Raw genomic sequence first — 18,794 nt, 5'->3', positions numbered from 1 at the left:
CCGGATCCCGTGTAAGCAAAAAAGGAGGAATGGCTTGTGTTTATAAACCTGATTATAATTGCCGTGTAGAAGTTACTTAGCCAGGGTTATGTTTCATCTTGCCTTTGATAGTGCTGCATGGAAGATTAAACTGGGTTGTCACAGTTCTGGAAATTAGAAATTGTTTTTATGCCTCTGGAAAACACGATAGCATCCCAATGCCACTCATGGTGAATTATTGTTATGTGTTTAGTTTATGTTTCTATTTCTTTACACTCTTGCCACTTTTTGTATCCTGCCTGAGGAGTGGACAATTGGGCAAAGCTGTTTTGAATGGTGTCTGCTGGAAATGTCCGCTCTATCAGAGAGAAAAACACCCATCTATTGATTGAGTGGGTGTACAAAGAAAGGATCCTAGTACTTTGAATCGCCCCAGCTCCATTTCCGTGCACCCCAGAACTTAGCCTGGAGGGGTGCTACGGCCACACCAACCATTAACCCCCCCAGATCATTCCACTGTTGAGAATGGTCCCCATACTAAATTATCAGGACTTTATAAATTATCAGGAGAGGATTGTAACCAGGAGATATAAGTGACATCTCCTGCGTTCCATAATAATTAATGAATGGGTCTGCAATTAAATTACAATTGGACATGGTAAGTGATGAGTAATATGCCCCAAATCTAATCTGCATGTCACGGCTACAGCAGGCTCACTCCTAATCCGTGACCAGCAGGGACCCCCTCGATATGCCCAACTGCCCTCAATGCAGAATGCTAGATTTTATACCACTGCATGACATCACAAAAGAGCAGTTGTGTGAAGAAGAGTCCACACTTTTACAGTTTATAAATATTTCTTATTAGGTGATTATGATTTTACATATACAGTTCCAGATGTGTCCTCATACATGCAGCCTCAATACGCCATGCAGCGTGAGATGCTTTGCGTGAGTGTGTGCTCATATCAGCCATCTTTATTCACAGAAAATGCATCTTAGTCGCAATGCACTGTAACTAGGTTGCACAAAGGGACTGTGCTGATTAGTTTGATATATGACACTTGTATATCTGTGTGTGATGAAGCCTGTATACAGAGCAGAACAGAACAGAACAGAAAGAGAGCAATCCCCGATAGCAACGCACGGTGCCGCGTATCGTTATTGTCGTGAGGCATATACACGGAGAGATCCGTGCTTAATTTTTAAGCAATCTCAGCAGATTGCTTACAAATTAAGTACGAATCTCTCCGTGTGTACCCCCCTTTAGTCACACACAGATATACAAGTGTCATATATCAAATTAATCAGCACTGTCCCCTTGTGCAACCTAGTTACAGTGCATTGCGACTGAAAAAGACGCCTTTAGCAAAAAGATTCTCCCATGACCTGGCGTGTTAAGAGGGGCTGTTTGGCGTGACTGCAGCAAAAATTAATGAGGACATATCTCTAGGTCCATATATATATTTGGACACTGACACAATTTTTGTTAGGAGAAAGGGTTTAGGAATTACAGCTGTTTAATATGTAGGCCCCTCTTTTTCAATGGCCAAAAGTAATTGGACATTTGAATGTTTCGTGGACACGTGTGGGCTATTCCTTTGTTATTTCTTTATCAATTAAGCAGGCAAAAGGTCTGGAGTTGATTCCAAGTGCGGCATTTGCATTTGGAAGTTGCTGCTGTGAACACACAACATGCGGTCAAAGGAGCTCTCAATGCCAGTGAAACAGGTCAAAAACAAAAAAATCCATCAGAGTGGTAGCGGGAACCTTAGGAGTGGTACATTCAGAAAAAAAAAAAACAGTTCACTGGTGAGCTCGGAAATACAAAAAGGCCTGGACGTCCACGGAAGACAACAGTGGTGGATGAATGCAGAATTCTTTCCATGGTAAAGAAATACCTCTTCACAACATCCAGCCAGGTGAAGAACACTCCAGAAGTTAGGCATATCATTATGCAAGTCTACCATAAAGAGAAGACTTAATGAGAACAAATATAGAGGGTTCACCACAAGGTGCAAACCTTTCATAAGCCTCAAGTATAGAAAGGGCAGATTAGACATTGCCAAAAAAAACATCTAAAAAAGCCAGCCCACTACTGGAACAGCAATCTTTGGACAGATGAATCTAAGATCAAGCTGTCCCAGAATGATGGCAAGAAAAAAGCATGTAGTAGGCTTGGAATGGCTCATGTGTCGGAGCATACCACATCATCTGTAAAAAAAGGTGGAGGCAGTGTGATAGCATGGGAATGTATGGCTTCCAGTGGCACTTGGTCACTAGGGGTTGTTGATAATGTGACAGAAGACAGAAGCAGCCGAATGAAATCTGACGTGTATAGGGATATACTGTCTGCACATATTTAGCCAAATTTAGAAAAGTTGATTGAACGGAACTTCACAGTACAGATGGATAATGACTAAGAACGTACTGCAAAAGCAACCAGAAGTTCTTTACAGCAAGGAAGTAGAATAATCTGCAATTGGCAACCAGGGCAGCGGCGAGTAGCTCCCGGCCAGCGCGCAGGAGCTGTGCTGACCGGGAGCTACTCCTGAACTACAAAAGCTTCGCTGCTGTGCGATACTTTTGTACTTCTGCGGGGTCGGGCCTGACATGCGGGGTGGACTAGCCCTGTGCGGCATCCCCCCGCATGTCTGCGTGCCTGACTGTAGCCCTGCAAAATTTTGCAAGGCTACGATCAGGTCTGAATTAAGCCCTAAGTCATTGCCTGCAAAGGATTCTGAACCAAGTATTCAAAATCCAATTGAATTTATTATTTTGTTAATTTGTCCAATTACATTTCAGCCCCTGAAAATAGAGGACCATGTATAAAAATAGTTGTAATTCCTAAGTGTTTCATACAATATTTTTGTTCAACCCCTTGAATTAAAGCTAAAAGTCTGCACTTCAATTGCATCTCCAAATCCATTGTGTAGGTGAACAGAGCCAAAATGATGAACATTGGGGGTAATTCTGAGTTGATCGCAGCAGCAAGTTTGTTAGCAATTGGGCAAAACCATGTGCACTGCAGGGGGGGCAGATATAACATTTGCAGAGAGAGTTAGATGTGGGTGGGTTATTTCGTTTCTGTGCAGGGTTCATACTGGCTGCTTTATTTTTACACTGCAATTTAGATTTCAGTTTGAACACACCACACCCAAATCTAACTCTCTCTGCACATGTTACATCTGCCTCCCCTGCAGTGCACATGGTTTTGCCCAACTGCTAAAAAATTTCCTGCTGCGATCAACTTGGAATTACCCCCCTTGTGTCAATGTCCAAATATATATGGACCCAACGGTATAACTGTCAATTGATAGAGCAGCAATTACCATACACGCAACAAGTTACAGGTTGAGTATCCCATATCCAAATATTCCGAAATACGAACTTTTTTGAGTGAGAGTGAGATAGTGAAACCTTTGTTATCTGATGGCTCAATGTACATAAATTTTGTTTAATACACAAAGTTATTAAAAATATTGTATTAAATGACCTTCAGGCTGTCTATATAAGGTGTATATGAAACATAAATGAATTGTGTGAATGTAAACACACTTTGTTTAATGCACAAAGTTATAAAAAATATTGGCTAAAATTGGCTAAAATGACCTTCAGGCTGTGTGTATAAGGTGTATATGTAACATAAATGCATTCTGTGCTTAGACTTAGGTCCCATCACCTTGATATCTCATTATGGTATGCAATTATTCCAATATACGGAAAAATCCCATATCCAAAATACCTCTGGTCCCAAGCATTTTGGATAAGGGATACTCAACCTGTATATAATATAAATAATTAACAATCTGGAAAACCAGCTGAGATAATGAACATAAGATATTAATGATATTTAAAGTCCAAACATAAGACAGCTCTAATTTATGTAAACCGGAAACTACCCCCACATGACAATAAATGTTGATAAATTGTGATCATACTAATTGAATAGGACAATAGGCATTTGGATAATTTCCTGTAATAAAAATAGTGGTTACCCAACAAAATCCCAAAGGGGTCCTTATTATACATTTGTTATACTGACGTGACACATCTGCTTGAAATGAAATAGCAAGTCTTACCAGGTAACGGATACTGCACTACAACGTAGCTGCGTAGGGTGATGTCAGCAGAGCCGCCAGACTCTAGAGGTATTGGATGTGTGTGAAAGTGTTTCAGCATATCAAAGATGGTCTGAAACCAGAGATGCTGTACATGACATTGGCCAGTCTCATTTAGAGATAAACGTAGGTGCTGTAATTAAAATCAGAAATAAAATCGGTAAACAATATACTTAAAGTATTAATTTAAAAAAAAAAAATGTTTAACCCCTTCGCAGCTGAGGGATTTCTTACTTCTGTGCTGAGGCCATTTCTTGACGTTTGTGTTCAGCACATTCCAGAATTAGTAACACATAAAAAATTTAACAGTTAAATTTATTGAAAGCTGGTGAACCTGGGTAGTCTTTGCTCAAGAAAACGCATTAAGAGATTATATTATTATCTTGCCACTCTTCTAGATACTTTTTGGATATATTAATCTGCCAACTGGATCCTGATATGGACTGCCGCACTGGAATACCTAGTGGAGCCTACAACCTCTGCAATCAGTTGCTAAACAGGACTGCTTTGGACATCAATCCATACAATTTGTGTAATACTTGCTGCTGTCTTTCCAGTGGTGTATTTATAATGAGTGCAGTGTGTGTGGTGCACACGGGCCCCCAAGGTCCAGGGTGTGCCCACACTGCACACCCTGCACCCATTTTTTAAATACCTCTCCGGAGTCCCCTGCCGATGGCAGCATCTCTAAGCAAATCTCTGGTAAATGGTGCGGTGGCCATTTTTCCGGAGATTTGCGCATGTGCAGTAAGAAAATCTCTGGGAAAATGTCCGCCCCCCTTTTTTCCCAGAGATTTGTGCATGCGCACCAGACTCTTGGACAGCGCTAGAGTTCCCTAGTGACCCTAGTGCCCAGAGTCTACCGCGCTGCCGGCTAGAGAGAAGGGGGCCCAGACGGATTCTGCACACAGTTTTCAGTGACTAATTGTGGGAACTGCAGTCTCTATCCATTTACCAGCCTTTGAGTCCGGGATCCATTTATATGTGGCTTAATATATGTGACTTATTTTTATATGTGGCAAATTTTATTTTGTGTTCAGTTGTAAGACATTTTGATCCCTCAATCTTTTCATTTGTTTAAATACATGCAATATATTATCTTTGCAAACTTACCTGTCCAAATATTTAAATTTGTTTAGCGACGGTTTCTTTTATTTTTGCTATTGCTTAATTGGGACTGACAATCCATTCCTGGCTGATATTAACAGCGCGTTAGATAATTTTTTATATAATACTAAGTAGGCTGATTACATTTTTGCACAGTGTTCCTCCTCTGAATTATCTATTTCCATGGAAACCTAGATGCACTTCTAGTAACCAGAAGCATCTCTCAAGCCCGGAGAGTAGACTGGCATCTTAAAGTGTGCTGGACGAGCCATCTAAGCTATTCTACTCTGTGCATCTAGTGGGCTTCGTAACTAAGTAATTTATAGGGCATCCATCATTAAGGGGTCTATTCATGAAGCAGTGAAAGTGTGGAGAAGTGAGCCAGTGTGGAAGTTGCCCATGGCAACCAATCAGCTGCTACATATAATTTTATAGAATGCATTTTATAAATGTTACCTCAACAATGATTGGTTGCCATGGGCAACTTCTCCACTGGCTCACTTCTCCACACTTTCACTGTTTCATGAATAGACCCCTATGTATCTAACATCTCTGAACCCAATCACTATTTAATCACCAAGACATTTTAAGGTCATTAAAAGGTATCTTACTAACATAAGAAATCTTAGAGTAAACCCACAAAATATGACAATTATCCAGTCTCTTTTCAAACATTTTACCAACTTAGAACTTAGAACTTTAAACATCATACCAATGTAGAAGCGCTCATTAAAATTCAGAGTTAATCAACTGAACAATAACAGATGATTACAGTCTGTGCTATGAATAGCTGGTGTTATAAAACTAAATAAGCATTTAAAAATAAACCTGGCAGGACCTGACATTTTCTCATATGGAAATGCATCAATATGTCTATATGTTGTATATCTCTTATTATAGAAACGCTTTTTTTAAATGATGATACTTTTATGTCTGTGTTCTCTGTTGCTGATAGACACACTGATCATTTGGGTTTAGTATGAAATACCTACAATCAAAATCCCGACGGTCAAAATACCGACAACAATTGACCGACGGTCAAAATACTGACAAGGTCAAAATACAGACATTTAAAATGTCGACAGTTCAAAAAGTCAACACAAGTTTTTCATTGTTTTTTGGTGTGTAGGTTGACATGGACGCTGTATAAGTGTACTGTGTACCCTCGCATGGCTCGCCATGCTTCGGGCACGGTGCTTCGCTGCCCTCGGCACACTATTATATTCCCCCTCCAGGTAAAGTATGAACAAGTCGGTTTCAATAAAAAATAGGATTTTAATTGCCTAACGGTAAATTATTTTCTAGTATGCCGTAGTTGATACTGGGGATCCATTTAGTACCATGGGGTATAGACGGGTCCAGTAGGAGCCATGGGCACTTTAAGAATTTGATAGTGTGGGCTGGCTCCTCCCTCTATGCCGCTCCTACCAGACTTAGTCTAGGAAACTGTGCCCAAGGAGACGGACATACTTTGAAAGAAGGATGTAAAAGGATAGTGGTGAGATTCCGAAACAGCACACACAAACAAGAGGAAAGCCATGCTAACCAAACTTGAAACAGGAACAGCTGAACCAAACAACAGTGCTTAACCAAGTAACAGTGCAGGACGAACGAAGCACTGAGCGGGCGCCCAGTAACCTCTACGGACTACGAGAAAAGGATTTACCGGTAGGTAATTAAAATCCTATTTACTCTAACGTCCTAGAGGATGCTGGGGATCCATTTAGTACCATGGGGAAGTACCAAAGCTCCCAAACCGGGTGGGAGAGTGCTGAGGGTCCTGCAGAACTGATTGACCAAACTGAAGGTCCTCAGAGGCCAAGGTATCGAACTTGTAGAACTTTGCAAAAGTGTTCGAACCTGACCAAGTAGCTGCTCGGCAGAGCTGTAAGGCCGAGACGCCGCAGGCAGCTGCCCAAGGAGAACCCACTGACCTGGTCGAGTGGGCCTGTACAGATTTAGGAATCGTCAATCCTGCCATGGAATAAGCATGCTGGATAGTGAGCCTGATCCAACGTGCAATGGACTGCTTTGAAGCAGGACACCCAATCTTATTGGGATTGTAACGAACAAACAACGAGTCCGATTACCTGTGACGAGCTGTTCTCTTCACAGACATCTTCAAAGCCCTCACAACATCAAAAGACTTTGAAGTAACAGAGGTGTCGGTCACAACCGGAACCACAAATGGTTGGTTGATGTGAAATGCCGACAATACCTTAGGAAGAAATTGCTGACGAGTTCTGAGTTCAGCTCTATCCTCATGGAAGATTAAATAGGGGCTCTTGTAAGACAATGCCCCCAGCTCAGACACACGTCTTGCAGAAGCCAAGGCCAACAGTGTGACGGTTTTCCACATAAGATACTTTACATCTACCTCCTGTAACGGTTCAAACCAGTCCGACTGGAGGAACTGCAGCACCAAATTGAGATCCCAAGGTGCCATGGGAGGCACAAAGGGATGCTGGATGTGCAGAACCCCTTTCAAGAATGTCTGGACCTCAGGAAGAGACGCCAATTGTTTCTGAAAGAAAATGGACAAGGCCGAAAATCTGGACTTTTATAGAGCCCAGACGTAGGCCCAGATGAAATTTCACCACAGAATATTTTCTGCTCTCACACCAAGAGACGTATTTCTTCCAAATACGGTGGTAATGTTTAGATGTTACCCCATTCCTGGCTTAGATCATAGTCAGGATGACCTTGTCAGGAATCCCTCTCCTGGCTAGAATCAGCCGTTCAACTTCCACGCCATCAAACGTAGCCGTATTAAGTCTTGATAGATAAACGGCCCCTGTTGCAGGAGATCCTCTTGAAGAGGTAGAGGCCACAGATCTTCCAGGAGCATCCCCAGAAGGTCCGCGTACCAGGCCCTTCTTGGCCAGTCCGGAGCAATGAGTATTGCTTGAACTTTTTCTCTTTTTATTCTTTTGAGAATTCTTGGGATCAGCAGAAGTGGAGGGAACACGTACACCATCTGATAGACCCATGGAGTTGTCAGAGCGTCCACTGCCACTGCCTGTGGGTCTCTCGACCTGGAACAATACCGCTTGAGCTTCTTGTTGAAACGAGAGGCCGTCATGTTGATTTGTGGACATCCCCACTGACGTGTTAAGCACCTGAAAACCTCCGGGTGAAGGCCCCACTCCCCCGGGTGCAGGTCGTGTCTGCTGAGGAAGTTTGCTTCCCAGTTGTCTACTCCCAGAATGAAGACTGCCGACAATGCCACAGCGTGTTTTTCTGCCCAATTCTTGAGACCTCTGACATTGCTGCTCTGCTTTTCGTTCCTCCCTGTTGGTTTGTGTACGTTACTGCCATCACATTGTCCGACTGAACCTGAATGGCCCGATCTTGAAGAAGATATGAGGCATGCAGAAGGGCGTTGTATACAGCCCTGAGTCCCAGAATGTTGATTGGAAGGACGACTTCCTGACTTGACCATCTTCCTTGAAACTGCATTCCCTGGGTGACCGCTCACCAACCTCTGAGGCTTGCGTCTGTGGTTAGCAGAATCCAATTCTGAATCCCGAACTTTCGGCCCTCTATTAGGGGAGAAACCTGTAGCCACCACAGAAGGGAGATCCTGGCCTTTGGAGACGAACGGACCCTCTGGTGCATGTGAAGATGCAATCCGGACCATTTGTCCAACAGATCCTGCTGGAAGAGCCTCGCATGAAACCTTCCGTACTGAAGCGCCTCGTAAGAGGCCACCATATCCCCCAGAGGGCGAATGCATAGATGCACCGACATCCGGGTTGGCTTCAGGACATCCCAAACCATCGACTGGATTACTAATGCCTTTTCTAACGGAAGAAAAACTTTCTGTGACTCTGTGTCCAGTATCATTCCCAGAAATGGGAGCCCCTGAGTTGGATCTAAATGAGATTTTTTTGGGAGATTTAGAATCCACCCGTGATCCAGGAGTAGTTTGGTTGTGAGACCAATGCTGCTCAATAACCTTTCCCTGGATGGTGCCTTTATCAGAAGATCGTCTAGGTACGGAATTATGTTCACTCCCTGCTTGCGAAGGAGAAACATCATCTCTGCCATCACCTTGGTGAACACCCTTGGTGCCGTGGAGAGACCAAATGGCAGGGCCTGGAACTGGTAGTTTCAGTCCTGTAGTGCAAAGCATAGATAAGCCTGGTAAGGCGGCCAGATCGGAGTGTAAAAGTATGCATCCTTGATATCCAGAGACACTAGAAATTCCCCCTCCTCCAGACCTGAGATCACCGCTCTCAGAGACTCCATCTTGAATTTGAACACTCGTAAGAACGGGTTCAAAGAGTTTAGATTCAAAATCGGTCTCACCGAACCGTCCGGTTTCGGTACTACAAACAAGTTGGAATAGTACCCCTTGTTTTGCAGATGAGGTGGAGCTGGAACAATGACCTGAGTCTGTACCAGTTTTTGAATGGCATCCTGTAAGGTTATACTTGGTTTGAAGAATCTGTGAGGTGAGAGATCCTAAAACTCCAGTCTGTAGCCCTTGGAAATAAGATCTATGACCCAGGGATCCTGGAATGGTGTTGTCCAGATGTGACTGAAATTTCTTAGTTGGGCTCTCTCCTGCCAGTCTTCCAGGCCCCGCAGTCCACCGTCATGCAGAAGGCTTTGAGGAAGCAGAACTGGAGCTCTGTTCCTGAAAACCGGCAGTTGCTGGCTTGCGTGGTTTACCTCTAGCGCCTCTGTTGGCAGTAGAAGATCCTTTGACTTCCACCATAAAATTCACAGAGTCCTGTATATGCTGCAGGAGTAACAGAACCTCCCCCCTAGATAAGGAATCCAACCCTTCAATAAGGTTACCCGACCATTTAGCAATGGCTTTAGTAATCCACGCACATGCTATAGTGGGTCTCTGAGCCACCTCAGCAGCTGTGTACAAGGATTTGAGTGTAGTCTCAATCTTATGATCAGCTGTGTCTTTCAGGGAGGCTGCACCAGGGATGGTTAACACAATCTTCCGTGACAACCTGGACACAGATGCATCCACTATCGGTGGGCCTTCCCATTTTTTCCTATCCTCAGGAAGAAAAGATGAGATAAACCTTTTAGGGATTTGAAATTTCTTATCAGGAGTAACACAAGGTTTTTCAAACAGGGTATTCAATTCCATTGACACAGGAAAATGTATTTTTATATTAAAATAAGATTCCTCACACTCCTCTGTCACCTTATCAGGAATTTGTAGCACATCTCTGATAGCTTCTATAAGAGCCTGTATTCCCTGTGACAGAGCAGCGTCCCCCACTTCTGAATCCACATCCCCATCCTCCATGTCTGACCACTCAGTGTCAGAGTCAGACTGCAGGATATGGGCCAGTGTACGTTTATGTGGACAAATGGCAAGGGACTGAGATGCTTGTTTGGGGACTGAGTCACTGTTCATAATCTCATCCACAGACTGTCTTAAGTATTGCGTCTCTCTCTCATTGCGGGACAATTAGAGATATTAGAAATCATTCCTTTGAGGGAATCTAACCACACTGGTTCAGCCCCGCTAGCCTGAGAAGGTGCACTACACTGAGTACATAGTAATGAGCTCCTTGGGGAAGAGGAACACTCTGCCGTACATGAAACACACTCTTTGTTTGCCTGACATATTGTAAATGTGACAGCACACACACACACACACACACACACACACACACACACACACACACACACACACACACACGAAAGGTTAAAAACACAATTAACCCACAAAGATCCCTTCCAGGGAGAGACAGAGGTATTTGGAGCCAGCGTACCACGCCCTTATTGCTAATGTCAAGCTTAGCCGGGTCGCAGACTAAGTACCCAGATTGGGGACTTAGCACACGAATAATCGCTCCCCCCCTGCTATGACCCCCTGGTACCGCTGAGGTAATTTGGAGTCACACCGGAGGAGCTGCGCATCCCTGTCAGTCAGTGTCTGTGTCCACTGCAGAGTGAATATTGTGCTGGTGAGCTGCTGGATCCGCTCATAGTGAAGCCCCGCCCCTTCAATGGCGCGCGGTCTTCCCGGTTTTTTTATACTGGCTGAGGTAAAATGTGCTTAAAATGGAGACAGAACCGTTTTAAGGCTGTGTTTGCCAGTGTGGGTACTGTGTACAGTGTACTGAGACGCAATTGTGTTTGGAGTCTGGTGATGCAATCCGCCCGGTTAGAAGACGCGCGTCTCCATACCCTCATGCCGCCATAATGGCCGGCGACCCGCTAACTGGGACGCCGGCTTAGTACTCACCACTCTTCTTTCTTCTGGCTCTGTTAGGGGTGAGGCGTGCTGCGGGAATGTACGCTCGCCGTGGTGGGGCTTGCGAATAGTTCCCTCAGGAGCTAGTGTCCTGTCAGCAGGGAATGGGACCATTAACCCTTCAAGAGATTGCCTTCTTCCCCCTAAGTCCCACGAAGCAGGCAGGCTGGTGCCAACCAGTTCTGCCTGAAATTAACAAACAGAAAAATAAATGCAGAAAACTCTTCAGGAGCTTCCATAAGCGTGACCAGCTCCTCCACATTTTCTAAACTGAGTCTGGTAGGAGGGGCACAGAGGGAGGAGCCAGCCCACACTATCAAATTCTTAAAGTGCCCATGGCTCCTAGTGGACCCATCTATACCCCATGGTACTAAATGGATCCCCAGTATCCTTTAGGACGTAAGAGAAAATCGTGAAAAGCTCATGTCGACTTTTTGACCTGTCGACCTTTTAAATGTCGGTATTTTGACCTTGTCAGTATTTTAAATGTCAGTATTTTGACCATGTCGGGATATTGGCAGTCGGTCAATGGTTGTCTGTATTTTGACCGTCTGTATTTTGATTGTAGGTAAGTTGACCGCATCCCGATTATTTATATGAAGGAGAGGCAGGAGACAAAATCAAAAAGAATTCTACTAAGCTTTGCGGTCCCTATTTTTATTGTCTACTACTTTTAGACAAGAATGAAAGCATAGTTATAAAAGTACATCTGTCAGCGAGACAGGCTCTTATCTGATTGTTTACGTTTTACAGAGACAAACTATGTGCTGTAACATGGTGCATCTTATTGTAACAGGAAGTTAATGTCCACTTTGTTATTTCTGTTATGTATTTTTTGTGTTTTTTTTATTTTTGGGCCAATAAACAATATTAAAATCCTGTAAAACATTCAACATTTTATAGAGATTAACGACTCAATCTCAAGGTCTTACCGACCTTCAGTGATGAGACATAACTTCCCTACTCTGTGTTCGACAAAACACTAAAGAACATCTGGACCTAGACACAAACATATAATCTGCCCAACAACTAGTGCAATGGAATTGGCTGCCATAGCTCTTTTTAGCTTTCTAAGTAAACTTTTAAAGGATTCTCTCCATTACGCTTATTGTTACCATATCTTTAACAGAATAACCTATTTTTTTCATTATTGCCCTTGTAACTGCACCTGAATACTAAAAGCTACAGGCAAAAGCTTTATGGTTGTCCATATGATGCTGTACTTAGAGCGTTTGTGGAGATTCTTGCTCCTCTCCTGCCATCTTTAAAAGTATATAATGTGCTATACTATAATACTGCATTATAGTATAGCTGATATTATACTATAACAGTGCTGTATAACACATTATCATGATTTGCAGGTGTTGTGGGAGCCAAAACCCAGGAATTTCATCAAATGGCAGCATTACTGCCTCCCAGCCCTGAGGCCATGAGTTCAATTTCTGACCAAGACAGCGTATGTGTGGAGTTTGTCCTCTGTGTGGGTTTCCTATGGGTGCTCCGGAAACCCCCCCCACACTCCAAAAACATACTGGTACAGTAGGTTAATGGTTTCTGACAAAAGATTGGGAAAATTGACTGTAAGCTCCACTGGGGCAGGGACTGATGTGAATGACTGGAATATTCTTTGTACAGTGCTGTATAATATTCTTTGTACAGTGCTGTAATAATATATGTCAGAAGCTATATAAATAACTGCCAAATAAATAAATGCGCCTGGCGCATCGTTCACTCGAGCAGCAATGATCTGGATAAATCTCCCCAGCTGCTGGCAGGATTGGGAAGGAAGATTAAAGACCTCAGATCAACAATTGGGGCAGTTGAGAGGTATGCCATTATAGAGCTAGTCTGCTCCTGACCGAACACAGTACAGTTATGTTGGGTTAAGTATGTGGCTGGGTTCCACAATCAATGTAGAGAAGGTCCGAATCAGACCTCACTTGTCACTTAAACTAATATCTCAAGCATCACCAATATACCGTATAATGGGAGAAGTTAACTCCTTCCCCAGCATACCTAGATTCTACCCGTGCTGCTCCCCTTCCCTGGAACGAGCTCCCCTGCTTTATAAGACTCCTCCGACGACTTTGCAAAAGCTTCAAAACACTGAAAACCGACCAGTTCATCAAAATGTACCCTTCTGCATAACCTAGTTTCGAGGCACTCTCACAACCCAATACCTCATGCCTTGGCCATCTATGCCTCACTTACTTCTTACCATCAGGCCGCCTCTCACTTACTCGCACCTCATGTCACCTGTCTGTCTCCCCCCACCCCCTAGATTGTGAGCTCCTAGGAGCAGGGACCTCTTCCCTCCTGTTCTCACAACCCTCTTCTCTCACACTTCCATTACAGCTCTCTCCTACGTAGCGAATAGCTATACCCGCATCTCATCTCGCTCATTACTGTTTATCGCTTCCAATGGCTGCCTGCCCCTAGTAGTACGCTGACTACTCCCTTGCTTCCTTTCATCTCATCTGTAGGGTGTACTGAGAATTGTGGTGCTAATCGTTACCTGTGCCCGGTTTTATTTTTTTCTGTTACTGTAATGTTAATTTCTGTGTACCCTGTATTGTTCTAATGTCTGCCATATGTACGGCGCTGCGAAACACTTGTGGTGCCCTATAAATAAAATGTAATAATAATAATAATAATAATAATTGCATCACACCTGTGCGCGACACCCATGTTTTATATGTCAAGCACAGTGGCGGATCCAGAGGTGGGGGAGCCACACCAACTGCCAGTGAGTCCTGGCCGGCGATGTCTGCCAGCGTTTGGGGTGGCAGTTGGTGTGTCTCCGCTATTTGAATTTTGAACTGTGCTGCAGCCCCACCTCTGGAGCCGCCGCTGGCATGCACTCTGTGGTAACATTTGCATAGCACACAAACTCCCCCAAATTATGTCAACTGTCCAAAATTCCTAATCCTTCTCCATCTCATATTTTCCCCAAACTAAGAATGTGTGTGTATTGGTACGTTGTAACAATGTTAAATGTTAGCACTCCACGCAAGGACTAAAATATGCAGCTTAGAACATGTATAAGGTATCAAATCTTGCAGAAAATGTGTCCTACATCACAGAAAATTAATAGGCCCTACACACTGGGCGATATGAGTGAACGATATGAACGATCTCGTTCATTAATGAACGAGATATCGTTCATATCTTTCAGTGTGGAGGCACCAGCGCTCGTTCATCGCTGGTGCCCCGTCGCTTGTGCATGCAGGTCAATATGGACGAGATTGTCCATATTTGCCTGCACTGCTATGGAGCCGGGTGAATGGGGAAGTGAAGAAACTTCACTCCCCCCCATCACTGCTTCCCCGCCGCCGGGTCGCCAGTCGGCCGTATCCGCCGTTGGGCAGCTCGGCTGGGGATCTATCAGTGTGTAGGGCCCATAACAGTCAACATACTGTATATTAAATCTATATAATAAAAATACATTTTACCTAATGTGCTTCAAACACTTACCCTGAAAAAATAGGATTTTGGTACTTACCGATAAATCCTTTTCTCCTAGTCCGTAGAGGATGCTGGGGACTCCAAAAGGACCATGGGGTATAGACGGGATCCGCAGGAGCTTGGGCACACTGAAAAGACTTAAAGTGGGTGTGAACTGGCTCCTCCCTCTATGCCCCTCCTCCAGACCTCAGTTATAGGAACTGTGCCCAGGAGAGACGGACATTTCGAGGAAAGGATTTTTGTGTAAACTAAGGGCTACAAACATATCAGCCCACACCACAAACATACCGTATCACCGGAGTAATAGTAAACCAGATAACAGTATGAAATAACAACAGCAACAAGCTGAAAACCAGAACTACACTACCCGTGTATAAACCAAGTTAACCAACCAGAATACATTGCCAGTAACAGTCCTCACTGGGATGGGCGCCCAGCATCCTCTACGGACTAGGAGAAAAGGATTTATCGGTAAGTACCTGTGACAGGACGGTACCGTACGGAAGCACTCGCCGCTTGCCGCGTCCCGTTGACTGCGCACAGAATGGAAGGTCAAGCCGCACGAGGCCTGACCACATAGGGGATTCCCGCTTACCGTCAGTAACCGCCTGTTACTGACTCCACCCACTGCGCTGTGGGCGGGTTCTTGCTGCCACCACCAAACTCCTAACCTGCCGTGGCGTTTGGAACCACGGTTCTGCTCTGTATGTGCCGACGCACTGCCTTACCACCCCTGTGTGGTGCTGACGAATCCCCACTAGCCACTTGCTAGGCCTCTACCGGTAGCTGGCGGAAGGCGGAGCTTGGAGACGCTAGGTGCTTCCCTGGACAGCCGGAGGACGGGGCTAGGTTTGGCCTAACCCTGTTGGTCACAAGATGAAGCAGTCTTGAGGCAAAGATGTTTATTGCTCAAATAACCTTTAAAAAGGCTCCTCCCTATTGCTAGGGGCAACAGCATACAATCAAGATGTTTTCAGCAGAAGAAGATGTTACAACTACAACTCTGGAGGCACGCAGGTCTCCTTTTTATGTCAGTTTTCCACACAGTACCACAGGGGGGTAAGCCCTCCCTGTCTTCTCCAACCAATCAGGTTATTTTACAAAATACCAATAAATTACATTTTACAAGGATATAAGTGCAATAAAACAATATCCTCCTTCCTGTCACCCAGACAACGTTTGGTATCAGATTAACATTCACTATTGATAAATTTATCACATATCTTCAAAATACAAATGTGTCTGGTCATTCCCATCTGCAGGCAATCCCAGTGTTTAAGATTACAACAGGAATAGCTACAATACAAACAAACGGTCTTCCTTCCTTTATCTGCCATTCGGATCGTATATCACTTACATCCCCTACATGAAACAGATTCCAAGCCCATAGACCCAGTGATTAGTATCTCTCTCTAAGGAACTCACACATCAAAAGGTATTGTCCTTCACACCTCGCTGCTAGCACAGAGCCCTTAGCATGCCCCTTCCTATTTCCAGAGGATAAGAGTTGCTTATTCAGACAGCTATAGTAACTGCATTTTTTCCTTTAAATACATTTCATTTAAACACGTGTTTCCCTTTAAATATACACCAAGCCTGTCTTGAATATAAAATAAATACATTTAAACATGCCTTCCTGCAATGGTGCACAGAGCACTACATATGACATGTTAAAAGTAAAACACATCATTAAACAAACTTTTAAACAGTCCGTAACATGGCGCCGGGCACGAGGATTAACCCCTTCAGTGTCGCAGACGCCATTACACGTGTGGCTGGCTAGTCTCTCCGGCCACATTCCTCCCCCCCCATTCAAGCGGGTCAACCAGGGACCCATGTCCCAACGATTTAGGTCCTGGTCCCGCAGTCCCTTGTGTTGAAGGGGACGCTACCTAGGGTGTGTAGGCTCTGGCCTAGACGGTTCATCCATAGTGCAGTGGGCCTCTCTTCGTGGGTGCACAATGTTCAAATAGTCCACCTGAAGTCCAAGTTCAAGGCTCCACCACAAAAGTCTGTCCAATTTCCCCAAGGTAGGTTGCAGCCACCTAACAGGTAGGTGGTAAGTCACCACGGTGGGGGGCCGGTTGCAAACAAGTGCCACCCACGGTGTCCCAACTGTGGCATACCCCACCTCCCACAATAGCAGTATACTGCTCAACCAGGCCACAGGGTGCTCCTGCCCATATGGCTCTTTCTGGCTCGGTACTGCTCCCAGTCCGTGCAGTGGCGCAATAGTTCGTAACACACAGTCCTGGTCAAGAATGTGCGCCATCAGCACTGGAGCGGGTACCCGAGCCTCCTTCAATGACTGGAATGCCAACTCGCAAGCGGGTGCAAAGTCCACTGACTTGGGAATGCCCTTCCTAGCCATCTCTGTCAAGGGGTTCACTACAGGACTAAAGTCAATGACAACATGTCCGTAGGGCCTTACAGGTTCTAAGGTCAGTACCGGTCTGGGTGATGTGGGTCGGGGACAGCCTCTGGTTGCCTCCACCCCCTCTGGGTTGGGCCTACCCCTGTCTCCTCCCACATGGTGCCCCAGGCACTGCACCTCCGTCATACCTAACTGGCAACTGTCTGCCCTGTCAGACCTGCCCTCCAATCCTCCTCCGTCGACCTATGACTCGGGAAACCTACCCTGTCACCTAGGCCTACTCCTTCCTCCTCGTCCGCTACCTGTGCCACAGTGATGGCGGCAAGACCACCAGCCTCTGGATCCTGTGTGGCATCCACTACAGGGAGGCTGCGTGTCTTCCCCGATCTACTGAGCACAGGCAGGGGACCTGCTATGTCCACAGCAACTGGCTGTAAAGGTTCTCCTATGGGCAGAGGCCCAGAGACAACACAACCGCTGGAGTGCCCCGGCTGCCAACGCATGGCACCAGCCTTACATTTGGTCTGGGCGTCCTCCGACATTCCAGACCAGGGTAAGCTCTGTGTCAGGCACTTCAGGGTACAGTCTGTCTCCGGGTTGCTGTCCAAAGGGGTTTCGCTGGCAACCGACACCGGTTGCGCAGGAACGTTCCCTGAGGGGACCAGTTGGACACATTCCCTATCTGGTCTATCCCCTCCCACTTTCCTGGCTACCCTGTACCTTAACCCTTCCCGCCAGGTCAAACTTCCTGCCCCAACCCTGTCAAGGCCGCTGCCAGAGTGGCGCCTCATGCCTTTCGGGGATGGGTCAGAGAGTCGAGCCTCCCTAAACTCCTGCCTGTGGCCCTCAATCTCTCCTAAATTGGGACACTCTACAGGGGGATCTAGGTGGGGACTACTAGGGTCAGTCTGGTAGGGGTCAGTCATGGAAAATCAGTGTGGTTTCTCATACTCACCGCCGGAGTTAACAAACCACTTGGGTCAGGAGCATCATTGGGCACCCCCACAGGATCACACGAGCTGGAACCGACATCCTATTCGTTGCTAGTGGACGTAGGCATACCAGAGGCAAAAGGCATGCGGGGTCGATGTACTGATCTAGCCGCTGTAATCTTTTCCTCTGGGCTGGTTGATGCTGTGGTTGGCTGTGCTGGCAGTTGTCTAGCAGCTGTAGTCTTTTCCTCTGGGCTGGGCGGTGCTGGAGTAGCTGATGTCAATGGTGGTTTTGGAACTTGACTCCGGGGAATGGCGCCAACAAACATAGTGACGATCCCACCACCCAGATCATTTCCTAGGACCACATCAGTTGGGAGACCATCCATGACGGCAACTTCTCGCAACTCTGGTCCAGCTCCCCAGTCCAGGTAGACTCTTGCCATGGGAACCGCTTTTTCTGTTCCTTCTGCCAGGGTGATCGTGGCAGTGCGACCCTGCAATACTGCAGCAGGATCTATAAGGTGGGGGCTCACCACAGTGATTGAGGCCCCAGAGTCTCTTAGGCCTTCTCCCTGCAG

General features: G+C 45.5%; 1 protein-coding gene across 2 annotated transcripts in view; it reads right to left on the bottom strand.

Annotated features, from left to right (window-relative positions):
* Positions 1–18,794, bottom strand: part of SH2B2 (SH2B adaptor protein 2) — a 236,713-nt gene that overhangs the window by 10,322 nt on the left and 207,597 nt on the right. For both annotated transcript variants that reach the window (XM_063956060.1, XM_063956061.1), the window contains one exon: positions 4,062–4,233. In XM_063956060.1, the coding sequence (XP_063812130.1) occupies positions 4,062–4,233 (172 nt within the window). The remainder of the gene's footprint in view (positions 1–4,061; positions 4,234–18,794) is intronic.

This window comes from Pseudophryne corroboree, chromosome 2, assembly GCF_028390025.1.
Source record: "Pseudophryne corroboree isolate aPseCor3 chromosome 2, aPseCor3.hap2, whole genome shotgun sequence".
NCBI lineage: Eukaryota > Metazoa > Chordata > Amphibia > Anura > Myobatrachidae > Pseudophryne > Pseudophryne corroboree.
Note: the sequence above shows the minus strand (reverse complement) of the source record. Positions and strands in the feature narration are given on the sequence as shown.